We start from the raw sequence: 24000 nt of genomic DNA, 5'->3' as shown, positions 1-24000 counted from the left end.
ATAACAAATGTTGGTTGCTGTGTGATCACGGGGGACACCGGGTCGTCTCTGTGCGTGTAGGTCCTGAACAGGGGGACACACCCCCAATTTTGACTCACTCTGGAGCCACACGTTCGCACACTGATACTTGCTCTGATCTTCGTGTGTTTCATTCTCTGTATTGGCCATTGTTGGTAAAATAATTCGAAAATGAATCGCGTCTGCGTCTGGACAACAATCTGTTACTGCGCTGGAGTCGTACAGCGTCATTTCAGGCAGAGGAGACGCGTTTCTCCCATGATGCATTTGGAATAGTCTGTTTGTCCATACTGTCTATGGTTTGGACCCGGGTTCGCGTTCACACCAGAGGAACCGCACCAAAGTTGGTCATTTGGTGCGGATTCAAGCGAACCGAGACCACCTCTTTTTTGAGGTCTCGGTCGCTTGATTTGGTTCGGGTCCGAGTCCGATTGACGCTTTCACACCAACGCAAACGAACCGAACTAACCACTTTTGGTTCGAATGGACCGTTTGGTGCAACAAATACTGTTGGTGTGAAAACACCCTTAAAGGTCGAGACCAAGACAAGACCAAGACCTTTAAAGATCCAAATCGAGACAAGACCAAGACCTTTAAAGGTCCCAACAGAGACAAGACCAAGACCTCTGAGGGTCGAGACCGAGACAAGATTTTGAGGATCAAGAATAAGACAAGACCAAGACCAGAGCAAGAATTTTAAAGGTCCAGACCAAGACAAGACCAAGACCACTTTCCACTGAGACCAAATTAAGACCATCTTTGTAATTTTCGACATTTATTTTATTTGTATTTTACAGTTATTTTGGCACATTTATATCAGACTAAACCAGTGCAGTTTGTTGAAAACAGCAGCGGCCTTAATGAAATATAATCGTTCTCCTTGAGTATCAGACCTCGAGACTGAGACAAAACCAAGTCCAAGCACCTTCAAGACCAAGACAAGACCGAGTCCAAGCACCTTTCCAGACCAAGACAAGACCGAGTCCAAGTGCCTTCAAGACCGAGACAAAGACCAAGCCAAAGACCCGAGCCAAGACCGAGCCCAAGCACCTTTCCAGACCAAGACAAGACCGAGTCTAAGCGCCTTCAAGACCGAGTCCAAGCGCCTTTGAGACAAGACCAAGTCCAAGCACCTTCAAGACCGTAACAAGACCGAGACAAGACCAAGTCCAAGCTCTTTTGAGTCTAAGACAAGACCGAGTCCAAGCACCTTCAAGACCGTAACAAGACCGAGACAAAATTGAGTCCAAGCGCTCTCAAGACCGAGACAAGGCCAAGTCCAAATGCGCTCGAATCCGTAACAAGACCAATATTCTAAAAAAAAAATGGTCTCGAGGCCTGTCTCAAGACCCAAGACCGGCCTTGAGTCCCACGACACTAAACAAAACAAAACTCCAGGTCTGTTTTTGAGGAGGTAACAAAAATCAAATAAATTTACAGATGGTAGCTTTTTTTTTAATGACTGTAATATTTCTGTAATATTGCCCGACCCTGTTTAATCATCTCTTTCTCTCTGGGACACAGACCTCCTCGCCGCACTCCTCGGGCGTGGTGTGCTCCAGCGCCCCCTCCAGGTCGAGCGTGGTGTGGCCGGTCTCGGTGGTGATGCTGATGCTGATGTCGGGGCTGGGCTCGGAGCTCGGGTGCCAGGGGGGAGGCTGGGCGGACAGGACGTGCCTCTGCCACCTGAAGTCCGCCTCGTTTATCTCCATGGACTCGCGCGTGGACTCTGTGCCCTCCTTCAGCTCGTCCAGACGCCGCAGCAGCACCCGCGCCTGCACCCACCCGTCCAACGCAGACGATTCATTTAAAGAGGACAAACAACAAATAAAATTAAAAATAAAAGAATAAAACTTGACTTGCCAACGTTACGGATACGCTTTTGATTTTCGAAGATGCTAAAAAGTAGTATGGCTGCTGTATGGAAATATCGCCAAGAGTATTTTTTGGTATATTTTACTAATTTATTTTGTGACGGTTTTGTTTATTTGATTTATTTCATACTACTAGCGGCCCGGCTCTGCTCTGGGGGTCAGCTGTCTCCGGGTCTCCTTGTCCAAGGGGGAGGGGGAGGAACACAATACACTCATATGCTGTAAAAAAAAGAAATCTGCGAAACAGTGAGACTGCGAAAGGTGAACCGCGATATACCGAGGGACGACTGTACCAACATTCAATAGAACACGCCAGAACGTACGGCACACGTGAGGCTTCAGTGTTGGTCTGTACTAGAGGTCTGCGCGGGACAGATTTTCCAGTCCCGCTCCCGCACTGTGGAAGAATGGTAATTTTCAGTCCCGCTCCCGCCCGCATCTGTGATATTTTGTCCCGCGCTCGCCCGCAAATCCCGCAGGATGGGAACGTTTGCTTTCTTAAGCTCCATCAAACACAGAGAAGGGAAAGGAATTGAGCTGCGTATGGGCAGAGGCGTGGTGGGCGGTCCGGCGGCACGGTTAAGTCCTGGCTAAATCCTGTTTTAGTCCTGGTTTTAGACCTGGTTTTAGCCCTGGTTTAGCCAACGTGACGTACGGGACGAGGGGGGGCTCTCCGCGAGGCCTACGGAATGGGGGGACTCTTCGCGCGGCGGCGTACGGGAATGGGATGGGGGGGAGTTCGCGCGGCGGCGTACGGGATGGGGGGGGACTCTTCGCGCGTACGGGATGGGGGGGGGGGGGACTCTTCGCGGCGGCGTACGGGATGGGGGGGGGGGGGACTCTTCGCGCGGCGGCGTACGGGATGGGGGGGGAGTCTTCGCGCGGGCGGCGTACGGGATGGGGGGGACTCTTCGCGGGGGGGGGACTCTTCGCGCGACGTACGGGATGGGGGGGGGGGGACTCTTCGACTCTTCGCGCGGCGGCGTACGGGATGGGGGGGGAGTCTTGGGGGGGGGAGTCTTCGCGCGGGCGGCGGGATGGGGGGGGAGTCTTCGCGCGGGGCGTGGGGGGGACTCTTCGCGCGGCGGCGTGCGGGTGGGGGGGGACTCTTCGCGCGGCGGCGGCGGGATGGGGGGGGACTCTTCGCGCGGCGGCGGGGATGGGGGGTCTTCGCGCGGCGGCGTACGGGGGGGGGGAGTCTTCGCGGGCGTGGGGGGGAGTCTTCGCGCGGTGGCGTACGGGATGGGGGGGAGTCTTCGCGTGACGTCTGCTGCTTAAAATGTTTTTATTAATGCCAAATAAAATATCCAGCACAAATTATGCATGATATTCTTACATTCATTTGTATATTTTACTTTACTCTCATATTTAGTTTGGGGGACTGCAGTTTATCATCCCTCCCGCGTTGTGCAGTCTGTCCTCACCTGCTCAGGCTGTATCCCTCGTCCCTGCGACAGCTCCTCTAGCGCCCCCAGCAGGGCGCACACACACGACACCGAGGAGAAGCAGGCCTCCACGCCTCCTTTCACGCACGCCTCGCTCATGCCGTCCATCACCCTGAGGAGCACAGAGGAACCATGAGGAGCGCCCCACCACACACACACACACACACACACGAGCACATGCAGCAGGCCTCACAGCTTCAGAAGGTCCAGGTGGGACTTCCTCTTGGAGAACGACCTCTTCCTCGGCTCCGGTTCGGCCACGCAGGGACCGGCCAGATCCAGGAGCCTCTGAGGACTGCCCAAGATCTGCAAACACAAACAGTCTGTGGGGTCAGTGGGTGGTGGTGGTCATGTTTCTTATATTGGTCATTTTCAGATTCTAGATTGAGATGATGACCATGTCTCATTTCTCTTTCCTCGCTTCCTTCTCCTCCATTCCTCTCCTCAAGTCCCGCAGTCTCAGTCACAAAGGAGACACAGAGAGGAGAGGATCTAAACTCCTCACTGAGACCGATAAAGTTTGATTCTTTTCTCTAACTTCTGCTTCTGAAGCCTCCCTCAAGTTTACTCCTTCATTCCGTGGTTTTCTTCGGGACACCGCTAAACACGACACAATCGATCCACAGCTGAAAAATGAAGGATCGAGGAATCAAGGAGAACGAAGCGAGGAAAGAGAAATGAGACGCAGCTTGAGTCTTTGTCTGGTTCTGGGGGATTTTGGGCGTCATTTTACTGTAAAATAAACTTCAAATAAAGTTTTCAAAGAGCAGAAGTCGAGCAGAGGTTTTAGAGAAGACAAAAAAGTACTGAAGTAAGAGTAATTTAACTTCAAAATAAGATTACTCTACACGGCGAAACGTTTAAAGTGACAGTTTGATGTACGCATTTTACTTAAACACAGTTACATTCATTAGATTTAAGATTTTACCAAAAGAAAATATGGAAAAAAAGCTCAGTTTGGTCATTTTTTAGGTTTAAATTTTTACTTCTTGGTTGAAAATCATGACATCACGACAGAGAATTGGTCGGCTGAGTTTCGTTTCTCTTTCCTCGCTTCCTTCTCCTCGATTCTGGTACAAATAAGCCCTGACAAATGTGCACAAACGTTCTTCTCGTCAGACGAAAACTGTGTCTGAACTCACAGATCGAACCCTCCACTCTGAGACTCTGCACCCTCATGTTCATTTCTATAGACCTCAACTTCTGCTTCTCAATCTCCTCCTTAAAACAAGTCAGTTGTTTCATGTTGTGGCTCCGGTACGAGAGGAACTTTAAAATCTCCAGGTGCTCGATGCTGCGTCCATGTTTGGACAACTTCTGTAAACACAGAGACGCTCGCTGCGGTTGACGTCGTCGTGTCTCCAGTGTCACATGTGGGACACTTTTGGACCGTTTAATGTTCACACTGGAGACACATACAAGTCACATTTAACTGGAAATGTGAACGACCTTGAAAAAACATCAGATTTCACAAAAAAATCGGAATTGAGCGTTAAACCTGCAGTCTGAACGTAGACTTTGTGTGTGTATAGTGTGTGTATAGTGTGTGTGTATATAGTGTGTGTGTGTATAGTGTGTGTGTGTATGTATAGTGTGTGTGTGTGTATAGTGTGTGTAGTGTGTGTATAGTGTGTGTATAGTGTGTGTGTATAGTGTGTGTGTATAGTGTGTGTGTATAGTGTGTGTGTATAGTGTGTGTGTATAGTGTGTGTATAGTGTGTGTGTGTGTGTATATAGTGTGTGTGTGTGTGTATAGTGTGTGTGTATAGTGTGTGTGTATAGTGTGTGTATATAGTGTGTGTGTATAGTGTGTGTGTATAGTGTGTGTGTATAGTGTGTGTGTATAGTGTGTGTATAGTGTGTGTATAGTGTGTGTGTATAGTGTGTGTATAATGTGTAGTGGGAACATATAAGATGGTCCTGAGACCAATTCACTAGGCCTGCATGCCTGCACGAAGTCAATATTATGCTTATACAACTCGTTATCTTCTAGTGGGGATTGTGCCAAGGACACTGTGTTTACGAAAAACAGGGCACCCTGCCCCATTGCCAGTTTCAAAAGACTGGACATGGGACAGGAATGCGCCTCCATGTATGTGTGCGCGGTGGAGACTGGCCCTCTCTGCACGCACAGGTGCATGAAGAGAATATATAGAGGCGGAGGGAAAGCACCCACTTTAGAGTCTGCTGCGGGTTGCGTACGAACGCCCAGCCGGGTTTAAGCCACTCTGCCGTGGGTTGTTGGCTCTCCAGCCCAGTGTCAACGGTGAGTTTGATTTTCTTATGTGCCAGTTTGTGTGATGATTGATGCTTAAACCCATTGATTGATTGATATGATTGTAACAATGTTGAGCGGGGAATAAACGGACATATTTATTCTAGCCTCATTGTGTGTGTAGCAATGTTAAGCGGGGAGTAAACGGACACATTTGTTCTAGCTTCATTGTAACAATGTTGAGCGGGGAATAAACAGGCACATTTATTCTAGCTTGTTGTAACAATGTTAAGCGGGGAATAGACAGACACGTTCACTCTAGCTTCATTGTGTGCTGGCATTGATTGATGTGAAATAGTGATTGCCTGGTTGTGACTACTTCCCACGAACCTTTTAAGATATTTCACAAAACAAATGTGTGTGTATAGTGTGTGTATAGTGTGTGTGTATAGTGTGTGTGTATTGTGTGTGTATATAGTGTGTGTGTAATGTGTGTGTGTAATGTGTGTGTGTATAGTGTGTGTGTATAGTGTGTGTGTATAGTGTGTGTGTAATGTGTGTGTGTATAGTGTGTGTAGTGTGTATAGTGTGTGTATACTGTGTGTGTATACTGTGTGTGTATAGTGTGTGTGTATAGTGTGTGTATAGTGTGTGTATAGTGTGTGTGTATACTGTGTGTGTATACTGTGTGTGTATACTGTGTGTATAGTGTGTGTATAGTGTGTGTGTATAGTGTGTGTGTATAGTGTGTGTGTATAGTGTGTGTATAGTGTGTGTATAGTGTGTGTATAGTGTGTGTGTATAGTGTGTGTGTGTGTGTATAGTGTGTGTAGTGTGTGTATAGTGTGTGTATAGTAGTGTGTGTATAGTGTGTGTATAGTGTGTGTATAGTGTGTGTAGTGTGTGTATAGTGTGTGTGTGTGTATAGTGTGTGTATATATGTGTGTGTATAGTGTGTGTGTATAGTGTGTGTGTGTGTGTATAGTGTGTGTATAATGTGTGTGTATAATGTGTGTGTATAGTGTGTGTATAGTGTGTGTATAGTGTATGTATAGTGTGTGTGTGTATAGTGTGTGTGTATAGTGTGTGTGTGTGTGTATGTGTGTGTGTATAGTGTGTGTGTATAGTGTGTGTATAGTATGTGTATAGTGTGTGTGTATACTGTGTGTGTATAGTGTGTGTGTATAGTGTGTGTATAGTAGTGTGTGTGTATAGTGTGTGTGTATACTGTGTGTGTGTATACTGTGTGTGTGTGTGTGTATAGTGTGTGTGTGTGTGTATAGTGTGTGTGTGTGTGTATAGTGTGTGTATAGTGTGTGTGTGTGTGTGTATAGTGTGTGTGTGTGTATAGTGTGTGTGTATAGTGTGTGTATGTGTGTGTATAGTGTGTGTGTATAGTGTGTGTGTATAGTGTGTGTGTGTGTGTGTATAGTGTGTGTGTAGTGTGTGTGTGTGTGTATAGTGTGTGTGTATAGTGTGTGTATAGTGTGTGTGTGTGTGTATAGTGTGTGTATGTGTGTGTATAGTGTGTGTATAGTGTGTGTATAGTGTGTGTATAGTGTGTGTGTGTGTGTGTATAGTGTGTGTGTATAGTGTGTGTGTGTGTGTGTATGTGTATAGTGTGTGTGTATAGTGTGTGTGTGTGTGTGTGTATAGTGTGTGTGTGTGTGTGTATAGTGTGTGTATAGTGTGTGTATAGTGTGTGTATAGTGTGTGTATAGTGTGTGTGTGTGTATAGTGTGTGTGTGTGTGTATAGTGTGTGTGTGTGTGTATAGTGTGTGTATAGTGTGTGTATAGTGTGTGTGTATAGTGTGTGTATAATGTGTGTGTATAGTGTGTGTGTATAGTGTGTGTAGTGTGTATAGTGTGTGTATAGTGTGTGTGTGTATAGTGTGTGTGTATAGTGTGTGTGTATAGTGTGTGTATAGTGTGTGTGTATAGTGTGTGTATAGTGTGTGTGTGTGTAGTGTGTGTGTGTGTGTAGTGTGTGTGTATAGTGTGTGTGTGTGTGTGTGTATAGTGTGTGTGTGTGTGTATAGTGTGTGTGTGTATAGTGTGTGTGTGTGTGTATAGTGTGTGTGTGTGTATAGTGTGTGTGTGTGTATAGTGTGTGTATAGTGTGTGTATAGTGTGTGTATAGTGTGTGTATAGTGTGTGTATAGTGTGTGTATAGTGTGTGTGTGTGTGTGTATAGTGTGTGTGTGTGTGTATAGTGTGTGTGTGTGTGTATAGTGTGTGTATAGTGTGTGTATAGTGTGTGTGTATAGTGTGTGTGTGTGTGTATAGTGTGTGTGTGTATAGTGTGTGTGTGTGTGTATAGTGTGTGTGTATAGTGTGTGTGTATAGTGTGTGTGTATAGTGTGTGTATAGTGTGTGTGTGTGTGTATAGTGTGTGTGTGTGTGTATATATGTGTGTGTATAGTGTGTGTGTATAGTGTGTGTATAGTGTGTGTGTATAGTGTGTGTATGTGTATAGTGTGTGTGTATAGTGTATAGTGTGTGTATAGTGTGTGTGTGTGTATGTGTATAGTGTGTGTGTATAGTGTGTGTGTATAGTGTGTGTGTGTGTGTGTATATGTGTGTGTATAGTGTGTGTGTGTATAGTGTGTGTGTGTGTATAGTGTGTGTGTGTGTATAGTGTGTGTGTATAGTGTGTGTATAGTGTGTGTATGTGTGTGTGTATAGTGTGTGTGTATAGTGTGTGTATAGTGTGTGTATAGTGTGTGTGTATAGTGTGTGTGTGTGTGTATAGTGTGTGTATAGTGTGTGTATATTATGTGTGTATAGTGTGTGTATATTATGTGTGTGTATTGTGTGTGAATAGTGTGTGTATAGTGTGTGTATAGTGTGTGTATAGTGTGTGTGTATAGTGTGTGTGTGTGTATAGTGTGTGTATAGTGTGTGTGTATAGTGTGTGTGTGTGTGTGTATAGTGTGTGTGTATAGTGTGTGTGTATAGTGTGTGTGTATGTGTGTGTATAGTGTGTGTATATGTGTGTGTGTGTATAGTGTGTGTATAGTGTGTGTGTATAGTGTGTGTGTATAGTGTGTGTGTGTGTGTGTATAGTGTGTGTGTATAGTGTGTGTGTATAGTGTGTGTATAGTGTGTGTGTGTGTGTGTATAGTGTGTGTGTGTATATATGTGTGTGTGTGTATAGTGTAGTGTGTGTATAGTGTGTGTGTATAGTGTGTGTATAGTGTGTGTATAGTGTGTGTATAGTGTGTGTGTATAGTGTGTGTGTGTATATAGTGTGTGTGTATAGTGTGTGTATAGTGTGTGTATAGTGTGTGTATAGTGTGTGTGTGTATGTGTGTGTGTGTGTATAGTGTGTGTATAGTGTGTGTGTAATAGTGTGTGTGTATAGTGTGTGTGTATAGTGTGTGTATAGTGTGTGTATAGTGTGTGTGTATAGTGTGTGTGTATAGTGTGTGTATATAGTGTGTGTGTGTGTGTATAGTGTGTGTGTATAGTGTGTGTGTATAGTGTGTGTGTGTGTGTATAGTGTGTGTATAGTGTGTGTGTATAGTGTGTATAGTGTGTGTATAGTGTGTGTATAGTGTGTGGTGTGTGTATAGTGTGTGTATAGTGTGTGTGTATAGTGTGTATAGTGTGTATAGTGTGTGTATAGTGTGTGTATAGTGTGTGTATAGTGTGTGTATAGTGTGTGTATAGTGTGTGTGTATAGTGTGTGTGTGTATAGTAGTGTGTGTATAGTGTGTGTGTGTGTGTATAGTGTGTGTGTATGTATAGTGTGTGTGTATAGTGTGTGTAGTGTGTATAGTGTGTGTGTGTGTGTGTATAGTGTGTGTGTGTGTGTGTATAGTGTGTGTATAGTGTGTGTATAGTGTGTGTGTGTGTGTATAGTATGTGTATAGTGGGCACCTCCTTCATGATGCGGATGGCCTCGGTGCGGTGTTGGGGCGGCGGGTACAGCAGGACCCGGTGGTACAGCGACTGGAGAACAGGTTTCATTGACTCCACGCAGCTCACCAGCCTCACCAGCTCTGCCGCGATGTAACACACGGTGCGCACCACCGGGGCCGTGATGGAGGGGGCGCTAGAGGAGCAGCCCGAACCTCTGCCCTGGTCCGACACCCCCCCGGAGGAAGAGTCCAGCTCCAGGCCCACTGCTCAGGAGAGAGAGAGAGGAAGAGGAAGTTTCCTCTTTTAAAGGTTGTATGGAGGATTTTTTGTTTGTTTCAAATTGTCAATGAAAGTTTAAAATACCATTACAGAGATGCAGCAGCGTTGTAATTATGATGACCAAAAAAAAAGAAAGAAAATCTATCAACTGTGGACGTGTTGAGGCCAGATAAACATCAGCCAAAAGAAAACGAGGCTGCCTCATTTTCTATTGGCTGTTAGGTTGTCAATCAAACTCCCTACATTTCTAAGGCAACTATGCAGCAGGGGTGTCAAACTCATTTTGGTCCGGGGGCTGTATCCAACCAATCTGATCCTAAAGTGTCCGGAAAACTCATGTCATATAAACCTTAAAAATAACAAGAAGTTCAAATATTTGTGCAGAGAAACACAAATCTATTAGAGAAATCTTTTTGAATTGATGAACTCTTTCTTTTACAAAATATTATAATATTATGAACAACCTGAAACTTTAAGAAAAATGCAATTTCAACACAATGTTTTAACATGAACTTGTCTGTAAACAGGAATAAGTCCATTTTTGTTGTAAAATCCTGCACTCGGCTCCACTTTTCTCATGTTGGACATTTTTCTGATGAGGGTGTCACGGTCAACAGTCAAAACGATCGTCCTTTAAGAGCGTTTGGAAAGAGACAAGTCTTCATTTGTGCTGCTCTGGTGGGAGGGGCCACGTACAGAGGCGCTGGAGATGCTGATATGCTCAGCAACGCAGAAAATTACAAATATTTTAATAGAAAATATAATTAAAATACTTTAGTAGAAAATCAGCCGAGGGCCAGATTAAAGGTCTTGGCCCCCGGGCCTTATGTTTGACACCTGTGTCTTAGAGGCTTTTTCTCTCTCGCAGTTCGCATAAAGTTTGTTGCGATGTCGGACGAGAATCCAGGACCAGTTCGCCGCAAAAGAAAGTCAGTTTTTGACGTCGCTGAAAGAAGAAGAGAAGGAGAAAAGGAGCGAAGACAAACTGAGGTGATTCTTGGAGATTCCTTTCAGTGACTGCGCGACTGAAGCAGACAAAGGGTCTAAAAACTGAGGTGTTGGTCTCTAAATTATTTCTGGAGGCTGTGGAGGAGGAAGGTGGTGTCACGCATGCACTACATTTGAAAAAGGACTGTCCCTGGATTTCTCTTTCCTTAAAAAAATCCTCTATACAACCTCTAAGTAACTGCAATTACTTTAGCACAACTTGAGATGTTAAATACAAGTGTTTCTTACATTCTATCTGCCAAGAGCGTAATTCATGAATAATCAGTGAATAATTTAAGTACAATTAGAGATGCAGTAGTGTGTAATTTTTTTGGGGTGGTCTGCCAAATGTTTGTCTCCAGATGTTATTGCTTCGTCTGGAATGTTCTAGCCCTGATTCATGAGCCGGTTTCACTTCGAGGAAACCATGTGACCTCGCAGTGTTAGGATTTGTTCGCTGGACAATAGGTGAGTACTTTTTTTATTTAACCAAACCAATAATCGCTGCTGTTTGGTCGTGACGTATGTAATGCGCCGGGACGTTCAGTGGTGTCCAAGTAATCGTCGGCACAACTGCAAAACAGAGCAGAGAGTGAACACGTCTGTCAAAGAACACTGTCGTTTCTGCCAGATGAACTTGAGAATTAAATGTGGAATAAAAAATGCAAAGTTTGTTTTTGACAAAGGAAGTCCAAAGGAGGAAGCGTCTGCAGTCTGATATCACAGGGTTGGACAGGAGCTGGAGTTTGACGTCAAGACTTCACAGCTCACAGCTGATTGGCCGGTGAGTCGTCTACAACTTCCAGGGTTCTTCTAAATCGTCTCGTGCATTCTGATCCTGACCTAGTCGCTGGTTAGAAATGAAATTGAGCACAGGCACTAGGAGGCACCAGTCTGGCTAAGAATGTTCCACAATGTGGCATTAACTGTGTTACCAGTTTGTGTTGATGGAGACAAGCAGGTGGTGAACCTCCACCAGGAATAATAATGTCAGTATAAAACTGTGTTCAGACTGTGACGACAAGGCGTCCAGTTTACACACAAAGTCTATATCAGGCATGTCCAAACTACGGCCCGTGGGCCAAATGCGGCCCTCGGACAAATTTTTCTTGGCCCTAAGTCTTCCAGGCGAATTGGCCCAAATTACCTTACATCAATTAAAAATGTTATTTTTACTGCAAGTTTTTTGGAACACGAATATTGAATATTTAGTGTTTGGTTTTGAGAATCTTAGCACGAATAAAGACTGATGGCTCATACTAATGTTTTAAATCATGCACAAAATGCAATTATTCACTGTACTGAGCACCAGTCTACGTCCCTCGATCAGCCTCTGCTTCATCTGTGTTTAGATTTAGGCCTTTGATGAAAAACGTTTGGACCCCCCTGGTCTATATGGAAAAAGTTTATATACAGTGCAAAGTATATATAAGTCTATATGGACGAGCGTCTTGGACGTCCTGCGTTTTTGCGGCTCGTTTTCAGGCGTCAGCGCGGCGAGAATCTAGTGTCAACGCGGCGCGTCCAGGGCGTCGGCATCAGAAGTTGAAAAAGCTGAACTTCTGGCACCGGATGCGCCACATCAACCAATCAGGGACGAGTATCCAGTGACGTAGCAACGTTATTACCCGGAAGAAAAAGAAAGACCCAGGAGCCACAACAACCAGAACAAGAAATCTACACCGAGTCATTACTGGAGAATAAATACAGTATATATACGCCAAAACCGCCAATCGCCTTCGCTGATGTGTTTTATATAATAAATACACTAAAGTCACTCCCCCGACGGGAAAACCAGGCGCTCGCAGACCACAGCGACGCCCTGGACACGCACCAAGTATTTTTCTCCTGTTTGTCCACGGCGTCCAGAGTCAGGGGAGTCTGAACTCAAATGCAACTAGAGGCGTCCAGCGCTTTTTTTGACGCCGCAGTCTGAGCACAGTATAAGGTTTACCCAGAGTGAGTCTGTCCCTCTCCAGCGCCCCCGTGTGGCCGTGGTGTGAAGTGATGGTTTTGTCGTTGACGGGATTCCCCATGATGGCCACGAGGGACGGGCACAGCTGCTTCCTGCACAAAAACAACAGTCTGTATTAGTGATAACATCAACTTTTATATTTGAAATGAAAATAAGACACGTGAAGAAAACAGACATGATTCTCCAGCAGACGGGCTCTCTGTACGACACTCTACTGGATTTAAAAAAACTTAATGTATTGTTTATGTGCTATAATTATTCCTGTTAGCTGAATAAATCATATACACAGATTTGACATTTACTCCTTCACTTTATGACCTGATCTGGATTTGGTTTAACTGTTTTAAAGACACTGGTTTGGTGATTGTAAAAATGTTGTGGTGGCACTTAAATGATTCCATAAACGTCTCTTCTGTTCGTGAGTTTGTATCTGTCCTCACCACACGAGGTCAGTGAAGCCTCTGGACAGGTGCATTGTGGGAGGGCAGCTGCTCAGCATGGACAGAATACACTCCAGGTACAAGAGCTGCAGCAGAGGGTTGTCACTGTGGAGAAAACAAACACACACACACTCATACGTCATTCAGACTTCACAGAGCAAAGACAGTGTCCAAAAGTGAAGATAAAACACTTCAATCTGTCAGGAAATGATGTGTCCATGCAGCAAAATCATTTTACTTGACAGGTTCTCTTAAAATAAACGACCTCTAGACCAAAACGAAGCATCTCTGGTCTAGTAAGTCGAAAATAAACCTGAAAACAACATGAATAACCTGATAGAAGGTTTCAAATCTTGGCCAGATCAGAGACATTTGCAGTGAACGTGTAGAAAACAAACACACTCATGTAAATCTGCCTCTGTCCTTCATGAGTATGTGTGACAGGAGCAGCACCTGTGCATGTGTCATGCAGTATGTGTGACAGGCAGTGTGCAGTGTGTGACAGGAGTGCAGTGTGACAGGTGCAGTGTGACAGGAGTGTGCAGTGTGTGACAGTGTGCAGTGTGACAGTGTGACAGTGCAGTGTGACAGGAGCAGTGTGACAGGTGCAGTGTGACAGGTGCAGTGTGACAGGAGCAGGTGTGACAGGTGCAGTGTGACAGGAGCAGTGTGACAGGAGCGGTGTGACAGGAGCGGTGTGACAGGTGCAGTGTGACAGGAGCGGTGTGACAGGAGCAGTGTGACAGGATCAGTGTGACAGGAGCAGTGTGACAGGAGCAGTGTGACAGGTGCAGTGTGCAGTGTGACAGGAGCAGTGTGACAGTGTGACAGCAGTGTGACAGGTGCAGTGTGACAGTGTGACAGTGCAGTGTGCAGTGTGACAGGAGCAGTGTGACAGGTGCAGTGTGACAGGTGCAGTGTGACAGGAGACAGCAGTGTGACAGGAGCAGTGTGACAGGTGCAGTGTGACAGGTGCAGTGTGACAGTGTGACAGGTGCAGTGTGACAGGAGCAGTGTGACAGGAGCAGTGTGACAGGAGCAGTGTGACAGGTGCAGTGTGTGACAGGCAGTGTGAGCAGTGTGACAGGAGCAGTGTGACAGGAGTGTGCAGTGTGACAGTGACAGGTGCAGTGTGACAGTGTGACAGTGTGACAGGAGCAGTGTGACAGTGAGCAGGTGTGTGACAGGTGCAGTGTGACAGTGTGACAGGTGTGTGACAGTGTGACAGTGTGCAGTGTGCAGGACAGTGACAGGTGCAGTGTGACAGGAGCAGTGTGACAGGTGCAGTGTGACAGTGTGACAGTGTGCAGTGTGACAGTGTGACAGTGAGCAGTGTGACAGGAGGTGCAGTGTGACAGTGTGCAGTGTGACAGGTGCAGTGTGACAGTGTGACAGGTGCAGTGTGACAGGTGCAGTGTGACAGGTGCAGTGTGACAGGTGCAGTGTGACAGGTGCAGTGTGACAGGTGCAGTGTGACAGGTGCAGTGTGACAGTGTGCAGTGTGCAGTGTGCAGTGTGTGCAGTGTGCAGTGTGCAGTGCAGTGTGACAGCAGTGTGACAGGAGCAGTGTGACAGGTGCAGTGTGCAGTGCAGTGTGACAGGTGCAGTGTGACAGGTGCAGTGTGACAGGTGCAGTGTGACAGGTGCAGTACCTGTCCACAGACTCGAGTTTCTCACAGAACACCGTGAGCACGGTGACCACGTCCTCACACAGAGCCTGACTCGTCGGGGAAACGTCTGCGAACAGACAAAGACTCGTCAGTTCAGTTCAGTCGTTTTAAATACACTTTTACTTTAGATTCTGCTGTTTCTTTTCAGCTCCTTCATATTTGTGCTGCGGAGTCGTAATGATCCTTTTTATCCTTCAGCAAAAGTTCAGAAAATACTAATAATCTCTGAATCTGATATTCGCTTTAAGAATAAACAACATTTTATTAACAGCACGTTCCTCAAAAACCTGGAGGAGGATTTCAACAGAAGTTAAAACGCAGCAATCTGACACTGAAAAATGGACTAATACTGGATATCGGCTTCCAAATATCGGTTCAGTCGATATATATGATTTGATGTAATAAGAGTAATTACTGGTCGTAGAAAGAATCAGAATGTTTGAACTTTTATTCATACAAACTTTTCTGCGGTAACTTACTTAGTAACACCTCCATAATCCGTAGACTGTGTGATATTTTGGGTCGTGTCACTCAGCTCCAGTTGAAACTGTTCGACCAAATCGAACAGAGGGTTTAAACGTGAACGCGACCTGCCTGTGCACACTGTACGATCACATAACGACTGGAGATGATGTTCCAGAAGAAGAAAACCAAGAAGTAGAAAACCACAGACGAGCGGAGACACAATGATCCAGACAAAAAACAGACGCGCCGCCTTTGGCAATTTGTGTCGTTCTCCAACAGACAAGAACAAAAAGAAGAGACGACGAATCTGGTCAAAGAAATGTCTGCGCAGACGTGGACAGACGTGGGCAAACATACGTAGACGTGGGCGGACGTGGGTGGACTTGGGCAGACGTAGGTAGATGTGGGCAAACATACGTAGACGTGGGCGGGCGTGGGCAGTACGGGTTGTCAGTTCTTCAGAGGAAACTGGAGGTAAGAAGCATCAAGTTTTTCACCAAACGTTGTGTTCTGTGTTGCTGGATCAGCTGCTCCTCCATGTCCTGTGTCCAAAACTCTCGCCGGCGCCATCGTCCTCCACAACCTCATGTCCTGCTTCTGCTTCTGTGTCCGCACATGCTCAGTCTGACAGATTCTGACAGATTCTGGCTCGTGGAACGACTTCAACAGAGCGAAACCCTCACGAGAGGCGACTGGATTTGTTGAAGTTTGATTTTCTTACGACCTACGAATGTCGATCTGGAGCTGGTCGTGAGGGATTAGTGGGTTTTCTTTACCTCATGTTTACGACACGAAGCTCGACACATGATGAAGCCAAAACTCGATCCCCAAAACAGTCGCACGAGTGAAACATCGGCTCAAAAAGGGTCAAAAATCACACAGTGTAAACCCGACTTTACACAGTTGGATCAGTTTAAAGAAAAATCCTTTAGGAATCACTTAAAGGTTGTATAGAGGATTTTCCAAGGAAGGAGAAATCCAGCGACTGTTTGTCCTTTTTCAAATGTTGCTCCTGCGTGAAACCACCTCCCCTCCCCCACAGCTCCTACGTAGAAACACCTCCTCCCTCCTCCTCCTTACGCCACAAACAGGTTTGTTTACAGCCGGTGCACATGACTTGTAAACAACTAACTACAGTGTTGGTGAGGCAAGACGGAGAAGTGAGGAGCGGGGGGAGCGAGTGCGCGGACATTTTCGTGCGCGGACGAGAAGTGAGGAGCAGGGAGAGGAGAGAGGAGAGAGGAGCGGTGCGCAGAGATTCTGTGCCTGGAGAAGTGAGGAGGAGGGGGAAGAGTGGATCGGGCAGCGGGGACAGGAGCAGGAAAGGGGTGCAGAGAAGGTTGCGCGGAGATTCAGTGCGAATGAACTAACTACAACACGCAGCAGCAAGCGGACTCTTTCTTTGCCTTGAAAATGACGTTTTCAGACATAGGATATCACTTTCGTGTCCTGAAAAATGTTTGTCCAGCTCTTGGAAATAAAGTACGTTTTCATAATAAGCAGAAGTTTCCTGTCCAGGAGTAATTTGTGGACCAGTGGTTCAGTCTTTAGACCCTTCGTCTGCTTCAGTCGCGCCATCGCTGGAATGAATCTACAAGAATCACCTTAGTTTGGCTTCGCTGCTTTTCCCCTTGTCTTCTTCTTTCAGCAATCTCAAAAACGGACTTTCTTTTGCGGCCAACTGCTCCTGGATTCTTGTCGCCATCGCAACAAACTTTGTGCGAACTGCGAGGAAGATATAGGTAAAAAAAAGCCGCTAAGAACTGTTGCGTTGGTGGAGTAAAACAGCGTCTCTGTGCGTCTTGCGTCTGTGGACTGCGTGACAGTCGTACGTAAACCATGTACCGGCGGCGCAGACAAGTCAGTTACACTAGAAACGTAGGGAGTTTGATTGACAGCCTGTCAGCTCACAGATAACGAGGCAGTGTCGTTATCTATTGGCAAATGTTTAGCCCCACCACGTCCAGAGTTGATGAATTTTTATTCTCTTTTTTTTGGTCATCATAATTACAAGGCGACTGCATCTATAATCTATCACTGACAATTTGAAACACAAAAAAAATCCTCCATACAACCTTTAAACAGATGAAACAGTGAAGAGTCTTGTGTGTTGTGTGTTGTGTGTTCGTACCTTTCCTCTGCAGCGGTGGGGCCGTCACCTCATCTCCATCCGCTCCCTGAGGACCAGACAAACACAAAGGTCTAATCACAAAACCAAAACACACCACACAGGTCTCCAAGAAGAACAGAGGATGGAGGTCAATGAAATATAATCAATTAAAATACTGTCAATACTGTTTGGGAATCTATAATCAAATATACAAAATCTCTCAAATCATTCTAACTTTACAGCCTTTTCAAGAGGGGGTCAAGGCAAATTTCTAATTTAGTGTGAGTCCACTGGTACAAATGGTCTAAAGGGAAAAAAAATATATAAAAATGCAGATTGTTATTTATATATAACCTGTATTGTGTATGTGTGACCTGGGGGGTGGTGGGTGAGGGCGGAATTAATGAAATGGGGGAAAAAAAAAAAACTATTAACAACTAAACACATGCTCTTCTTTAAAAAAATTTTTTAACATTAACTTTTATTTTGTACAATGATAAACGATAAACCTTTGTGCCTTCATTCATGTTAGCATCAGTTTGTACGACCATAAACGAAAAACAAATAATCCTTACATTAAAAAAAAAATTCTCATTGTAGTTTATTATTTTGCTCGATCATAAACGATAAACTTTTACGCTTTTGTCAACATTATTATTAGTTTGCACGACCATAAACGGGTCTTTTAAATCTGAATTCTTTCTGTTCTGACTGTAATAATTCACACTAAGATCTTGTCAAGACATTTAAAAAGGAAAAAAATTGCATTTCTACAACTTTTATATAAATACTCATATATAAATATACAATACTGTTTAAAATTCATATAAATTGCAAAAATCTAGGCTTTATTTGACGCTTTGGACTTGAAATGACCTGAAGCTCAAAGCAGACGACTTGGACTTGACTTGGACTTATGGACCAGTGTCTCGAGACTCGACTTGGACTCGCCTCTATTTGACTCGGACTTGAGGTCAAAGACTTGAGATTTACTCGAGACTCGCAAAACAACGACTCGGTCCCACCTCCGGTAAAAGGAGCTGTTCACTTGAAAACCACCACTTCGTGACATCACAAGGTGGAACAGAGCATTCTGACAGACTAATAATAAGAGTTACTCAAACACGTGTGAACAAAACACGACTCCATGTCTGTTTTTGACGACGGAACAACATCAGAACATGATTTAAAGCTCACAAGAGTCAATTTCATGTAATATAAGACTTTTAATTAGAGCCCGACCGATATGGATTTTTCTGTGGTCGATATGAAACCGATATAATGGGAGTTGGAGCTGCCGATATAATCGCCGATATATTTAGTGATGTAAAAATTCACAGTAAATGTTGAATTGTTTAAAAAACTTAGGTTTGGCTCTGGTGGATTTTAAATTGGGTTTATTTAGGCAACATTTATTGTTATTCTGCCTCTTTACATCATATTTACAGACAGTTGGACTAATGGCATTTTTGCATCACATTCTAGACACTCGTGATGGGGATTCCAGTTCTTTTTAGAGAACCGGCTCTTTTGGCTCGGCTCACTAAAAGCTGCTGGTTCTTTTGGCTCCCAAGTGGCTCTTCAGATTGTTTTGTTGCAAGCAGGTCTAAAGCAGGTCTAAAGCAGGACTGAAAAAGGACTAAACCGGGACTTATTTATTTTATGCTAAACTACAGTCAAATATGCTGGTTTTTTGTTTTTTTGTTTTAAATCCTACGTACACGCAAATTTCTCAAAGTTTCGTTTTTAGCCACTGCCGCTGTCAAACCACGAGTCTGCACGCGGCGTGAAGAGAAAAAAAGTGAGAGAAAGAGAAAACACGGCTCCCAGTAAGGATCAGGCTCCCGTCGTTCCCTTCAAAGAGTCGGTTCTAAGAGTCATTTCGTTCGCGACGGACCCATAACTAGTAAAGAAAGTAGCGCTATTAGCCTTTAGCCGTAAATACGTGCGCGCCGCGGTAATTAATTATTTGCGCAAATGTCATAATTCACACGTCTGTTCACAGCTCATTTACATCAGTGCAGGTCCAGTAACAAATATACGGCCAATATAGTCACTTTAGAACAGACCAATAGAAAACAGTCTGTTTATGTGCGGGAGCTACAGCAGCTAACCCATAACAAATGACAAAAACTAGCTTCAAAGTCGACATATTTCCAACACTCAGCGTCACACAGGCTCCTCCTCACATCACAAATCTGCACTAATAAATGTCCTTTTAATCCAGACTCAAACCGATTGTCCGTAAAAAGAAAATAATGTCAGTGTTTGGATCTGTGTCTGCAGGTGTAAACAAACACACGTGAGTGACGCGACTCTGTGGTGTGTTCAGGGACAGTACGGACACACACACACAAATGACTCCACAGATAAAATACTGATGTGGAGCCACATATTAGGACATTTATCTGTCTGTAAATTGGATTAAATGAACAGAATGTAGAGAGTCTAAGCTTTATAACGAGGTATAACATGCCCACGTGAAATATCGGCCCCTATCAGCAAGTATATCGGCCGATAGCCGATATGCCTAAAGTTGCCCATATCAACCGATATATCGGTCGGGCTCTACTTTTAATATTTGGTTTTTAGGATCATGTTTGAGATTCACTTCAGTTTTTCTTCCTGGGTTCACACACATTTAGATAAACCGGTTTAAACGTGATTAAAAATGAGCCGTACCTCTTGTCTGTGGCGCAGCTGCAGGGCCAAGTCTCCCAGGATCTGACTGAGTGTGGCTCTGACCGCCGTGTTGATGCTCCTCTGGTGACCGCTCGCCTCGTACGTCTCCATACACACCTACACACACACACGCGCACAAAACAAAGAATCAGACGCACGTATCTCCGTCCAGAAGTTCTCCAGGAGGCTCTTCTGGCTCCTCCTGACTCTGGCTCCCATTGACTTCCATCGGGATGTTGTGGCTCGTCTCTCTGGACCTGCCGCTGTGAGCCGCGTCATTTTCATCTTAAAATATTCGTATTAATCCACGACACATGATCCTGGTGTTTTCATTTTGTTATTTCGTTCCTAAATCAAGATATGAACATAAATAACGGGCCAATCAGACGCCTTCATTCCCCGAGGTCCCTCCCACTACCATAGCGACAGGTTTGATTGACAGCTCGTGTGTTTCATTGCTAAGCCCTTTTCCTCTTCACGGTGAGAAGGACGGGAACATTTAACCACCTCAGTCATGACTTGAGGACCATAATTTCCCAGTTTTGCTGAGTAAGATCACCGCCTGGTCTCAAATAAAAGCCTGGTCTGGTCACCGACTGAAACAAATAAACGCACCGGAGATTATTTGGTATTTTACGGTAAATCTGGATGAGTTGGTCCGAGTTGTTCTGTAAATACTTGAGAAATAATTAAGAGCTACACAACAGATTCTGCCATTCAGTATTTTTTTTTTTAGGAAAATAAAGTCTGTTTTCAGTCTTTGCAGTGGTATCGGTCAATATCGGGTATCGGTAGATAGTTAGATAATAAATAAATAAATTAATTAAAGCCTTAGTATCAGAATCAGTATCAGAACTGAAAAAGCTGGATCGGTGCATTTCTAATAATTATTTTTTTAAAAACAAATGAACCTGCTAAACTCTTCCAGACCTTTTTTATTTTTAATTTTTATTTTTCATTTTAAAACATTTGTCCTCACCTGGATTTTTTGTTCTTAATTTGACGATTAAAACTGAACCAGGTCTAAACCAGGACTAAATCAGGACTAAACCAGGGACTAAACCAGGACTAAACCAGGACTAAACCAGGACTAAACAGACTAAACCAGACTAAACCGGAGAAAAACCAGGGACTAAAGGACTAAACCAGGCTAAACTAAACAGGACTAAACCAACTAAACCAGACTAAACCAGGACTAAACCGGAGAAAAACCAGGGACTAAACTTGGTCTAAACCAGGACTAAGCCAGGAATAAACCAGGACTAAACCAGGACTAAACCAGTTTTAAATTGGAGCAAAACCAGGGACTAAACTTGGTCTAAACTTGGTCTAAAGCTGGTCTGAACCAAGGTCTAAGACAGAACTAAACCAAGGACAAAACTAGGGACTAAACCAAGTCTAAACCAGGACTAAACCAGGGACTAAACCAGGTACTAAAACAAGATTGAACCAGGGACTAAAGCAGGTCTAAACCGGGATTAAACCAAGACTAAACTGGGTCTAAAGCAGAGACAAAACCAGGACTAAACTAAGAACTAAACCAGGGACAAACTTGATCTAAACTTGATCTAAACTTGATCTAAACTTGATCTAAACTTGGTCTAAACTTGATCTAAACTTGGTCTACACCAGGGACTATGCCAGAACTAAACCAGGTCTAAACCAGTTCACTGAGCAGCAGCAGAAGCAGATTCGAACAGTTTTTACATTCGTACATGTTTCCTTGTATATATTTTTTCACCTGGGCGATGCGGAGGATGGAGTCTCCGTTCAGGTCGAAGTTTGGCGAGTAGGTGATGCACAGAAGAACCTGTCCACAAAACACAAAGCCACAGTCAGACTCGGGCTCTCGGGGACCCGCCGGAGCTCGGGGCGAGAGCGAGGAGGAGCTGACCTTCATCACTTCCACCTGCAGGTCCTCGTGGAGCCCGGGCGTGACCCTCAGAGCCTCCAACATCTGAGACAAGAGCTGCTTCTCCAACATCTCCACCTCCAGACCCAGACCTGCCACCAGACGGTCGTCACAGAGCAGCTTCTGAACAACCAAAGAACAACAACAACAACAACATCAGCAGCACCGTCAAACATCTGAGAGGAACGGAGACCAGGACTTTTAAAAACAGGACTTTTTCATGACCTAAAGTGAATTTTCCATGACTTTACGGCTCCTACACGTGTAGAATTGATCAAACTTTTAGAGCTAAATCTGAAATGTGAACTTTTCCACTTAGGCCTGTGACGATAATCAATAAATCATCCAAATCAATTAATCGAACGATAACTTTTAAAACTTATTGCTGCTGTCGTCCTTTTGTTATTTTCCTCCTTCTTTATGTAACGAACCGAAGATTCATTTAATCCGTGATGGAGTCCTAAAGCGCAGAGTCCCGCACGGGTCCATTTTTGGAGACCCCCACCCGCGCAGTACAGGACCGCACCTGCCCGCACCTGCCCACACCTGCCCGCACCTGCCCACACCTGCCCACACCTGCCCGCACCTGCCCGACACCTGCCCACACCTGCCCACCTGCCCACACCTGCCCGCACCTGCCCAGCACCTGCCCGTTAACCCGAGATTATATCAAACTTTTGCGCTGCATTTGCCACGAACTGAACCAAAACTAAACCAGGACAGAACCAGACTGAACCAGGACTGAACCAGGACTGAACTCGGGCTAAACCAGGACTGAACCAAGACTGAACCAGGACTAAACCAGACCTGAACCAGGACTCAGTGTCGTGACGGGCTGGAAGGTGACCGCAGGAGAAAGGACCGACTCAGCTCCACACCTCACGAAGCTCACGGTTCTGTTTCTTAAGTTCTGGTTTCAACAACTATTTGCCTGTGCCCAGTGTTTGGAGAAGTAACAGATTACAAGTACCAGAGTTAAGTAATCAGAGTACAAATGATGAGTAACTGTATTCAGTTACAGTTAACTGTTTCAGTGAGTGGTAATTGGATTACAGTTACTTTGTTGAAATAATAATCAACAAATAATTTTAATTGTTGAAATAAATGGATTACACACAGAGGGATTTTCCTGTTTTCACATTTTGGGCTCTATCCCATTTTTTTTTTTTTTTTCGGTAATTCCACTCATTGCCGAACACTAAACCAGGACTAAACTAAATCTAAACTAGACATAAAACAGGACTAAATCAGGATTTAACAGGACTAAATCCTGCTGTGTGGACGTGTTTCTTCTTCTTCTATCAATAATATTTTTTATTTGGTTCAGTAAAATCTGGACTTTTTATTTTCTTTTAACAGATAAAACTTCTTATGTTACGATGTCCGAGTCTTTGCTTCTCTACAGCAAATCAAGTAATCCAAAGTATTCAGATTACATTACTCACTTTAAGTAATTTAATGGATTCTGTTACAAACTACATGCTGGTGTGTGTAATCTGTAATCTGTAGGGGATTACATTTTTAAAGTAAACTTCCCAACACTGTCTGTACTCCGACCCGGTGCAGGACTCTGCTGCGGCGCATCACTTCTCTCTTCCTTCAGCGTGTCCATAAGTCCAACTTTTTGTGCGATGTTTAGCCTCTGTGTTTTGGCGCAGGAGACTTTGTCGGTGCAGAACATTTCGTCGACATTGTGGGTTTTGTCGGGCAGAAAACTCACAAACAAACAACACTTCAGAATCACATTGATACAGATCCAACATTAAATCTGTCAGCTGAACACATTCTGTACTGTACAGGAGACACGAGTCCCTCAGCCAATCAGGACGCAGCGAGAGGAACACAACACGTTCATACACTGTAAAAACAAAGACATGCAAAATTGCACAAAAAAAAAAAAACAGTGAAACAGCGAGACGGATGAGACAAAGATGAACCACGACAGAGCGAAGGACGAGTGTCGCAATAAACTCTTGGTCATTTAATCGTCCAGTAAAATCTGTTATTGTTACAGGCCAATTTCACTCACCTTATGTTTGGGATTATAGTTTTTTAACGTGTGT

General features: G+C 44.6%; 1 protein-coding gene across 1 annotated transcript in view; it reads right to left on the bottom strand.

Annotated features, from left to right (window-relative positions):
* arfgef3 (ARFGEF family member 3) overlaps window positions 1–24000 on the bottom strand; it is a 100425-nt gene that overhangs the window by 63886 nt on the left and 12539 nt on the right. Inside the window, 11 exon segments of the mRNA XM_055162756.1 lie at window positions 1545–1793; window positions 3317–3449; window positions 3531–3643; window positions 9436–9680; window positions 12638–12750; window positions 13099–13203; window positions 14751–14835; window positions 17365–17410; window positions 20026–20142; window positions 21767–21835; window positions 21920–22060. Coding sequence (XP_055018731.1) covers window positions 1545–1793; window positions 3317–3449; window positions 3531–3643; window positions 9436–9680; window positions 12638–12750; window positions 13099–13203; window positions 14751–14835; window positions 17365–17410; window positions 20026–20142; window positions 21767–21835; window positions 21920–22060 — 1416 coding nt within the window.

The sequence above is a fragment of the Boleophthalmus pectinirostris genome, unplaced genomic scaffold (assembly GCF_026225935.1).
Source record: "Boleophthalmus pectinirostris isolate CB_2022bp ecotype Guang Dong unplaced genomic scaffold, ASM2622593v1 HiC_scaffold_5, whole genome shotgun sequence".
Classification (NCBI taxonomy): Eukaryota; Metazoa; Chordata; class Actinopteri; order Gobiiformes; family Gobiidae; genus Boleophthalmus; species Boleophthalmus pectinirostris.
This window is presented reverse-complemented; position numbering and strand designations above follow the sequence as displayed.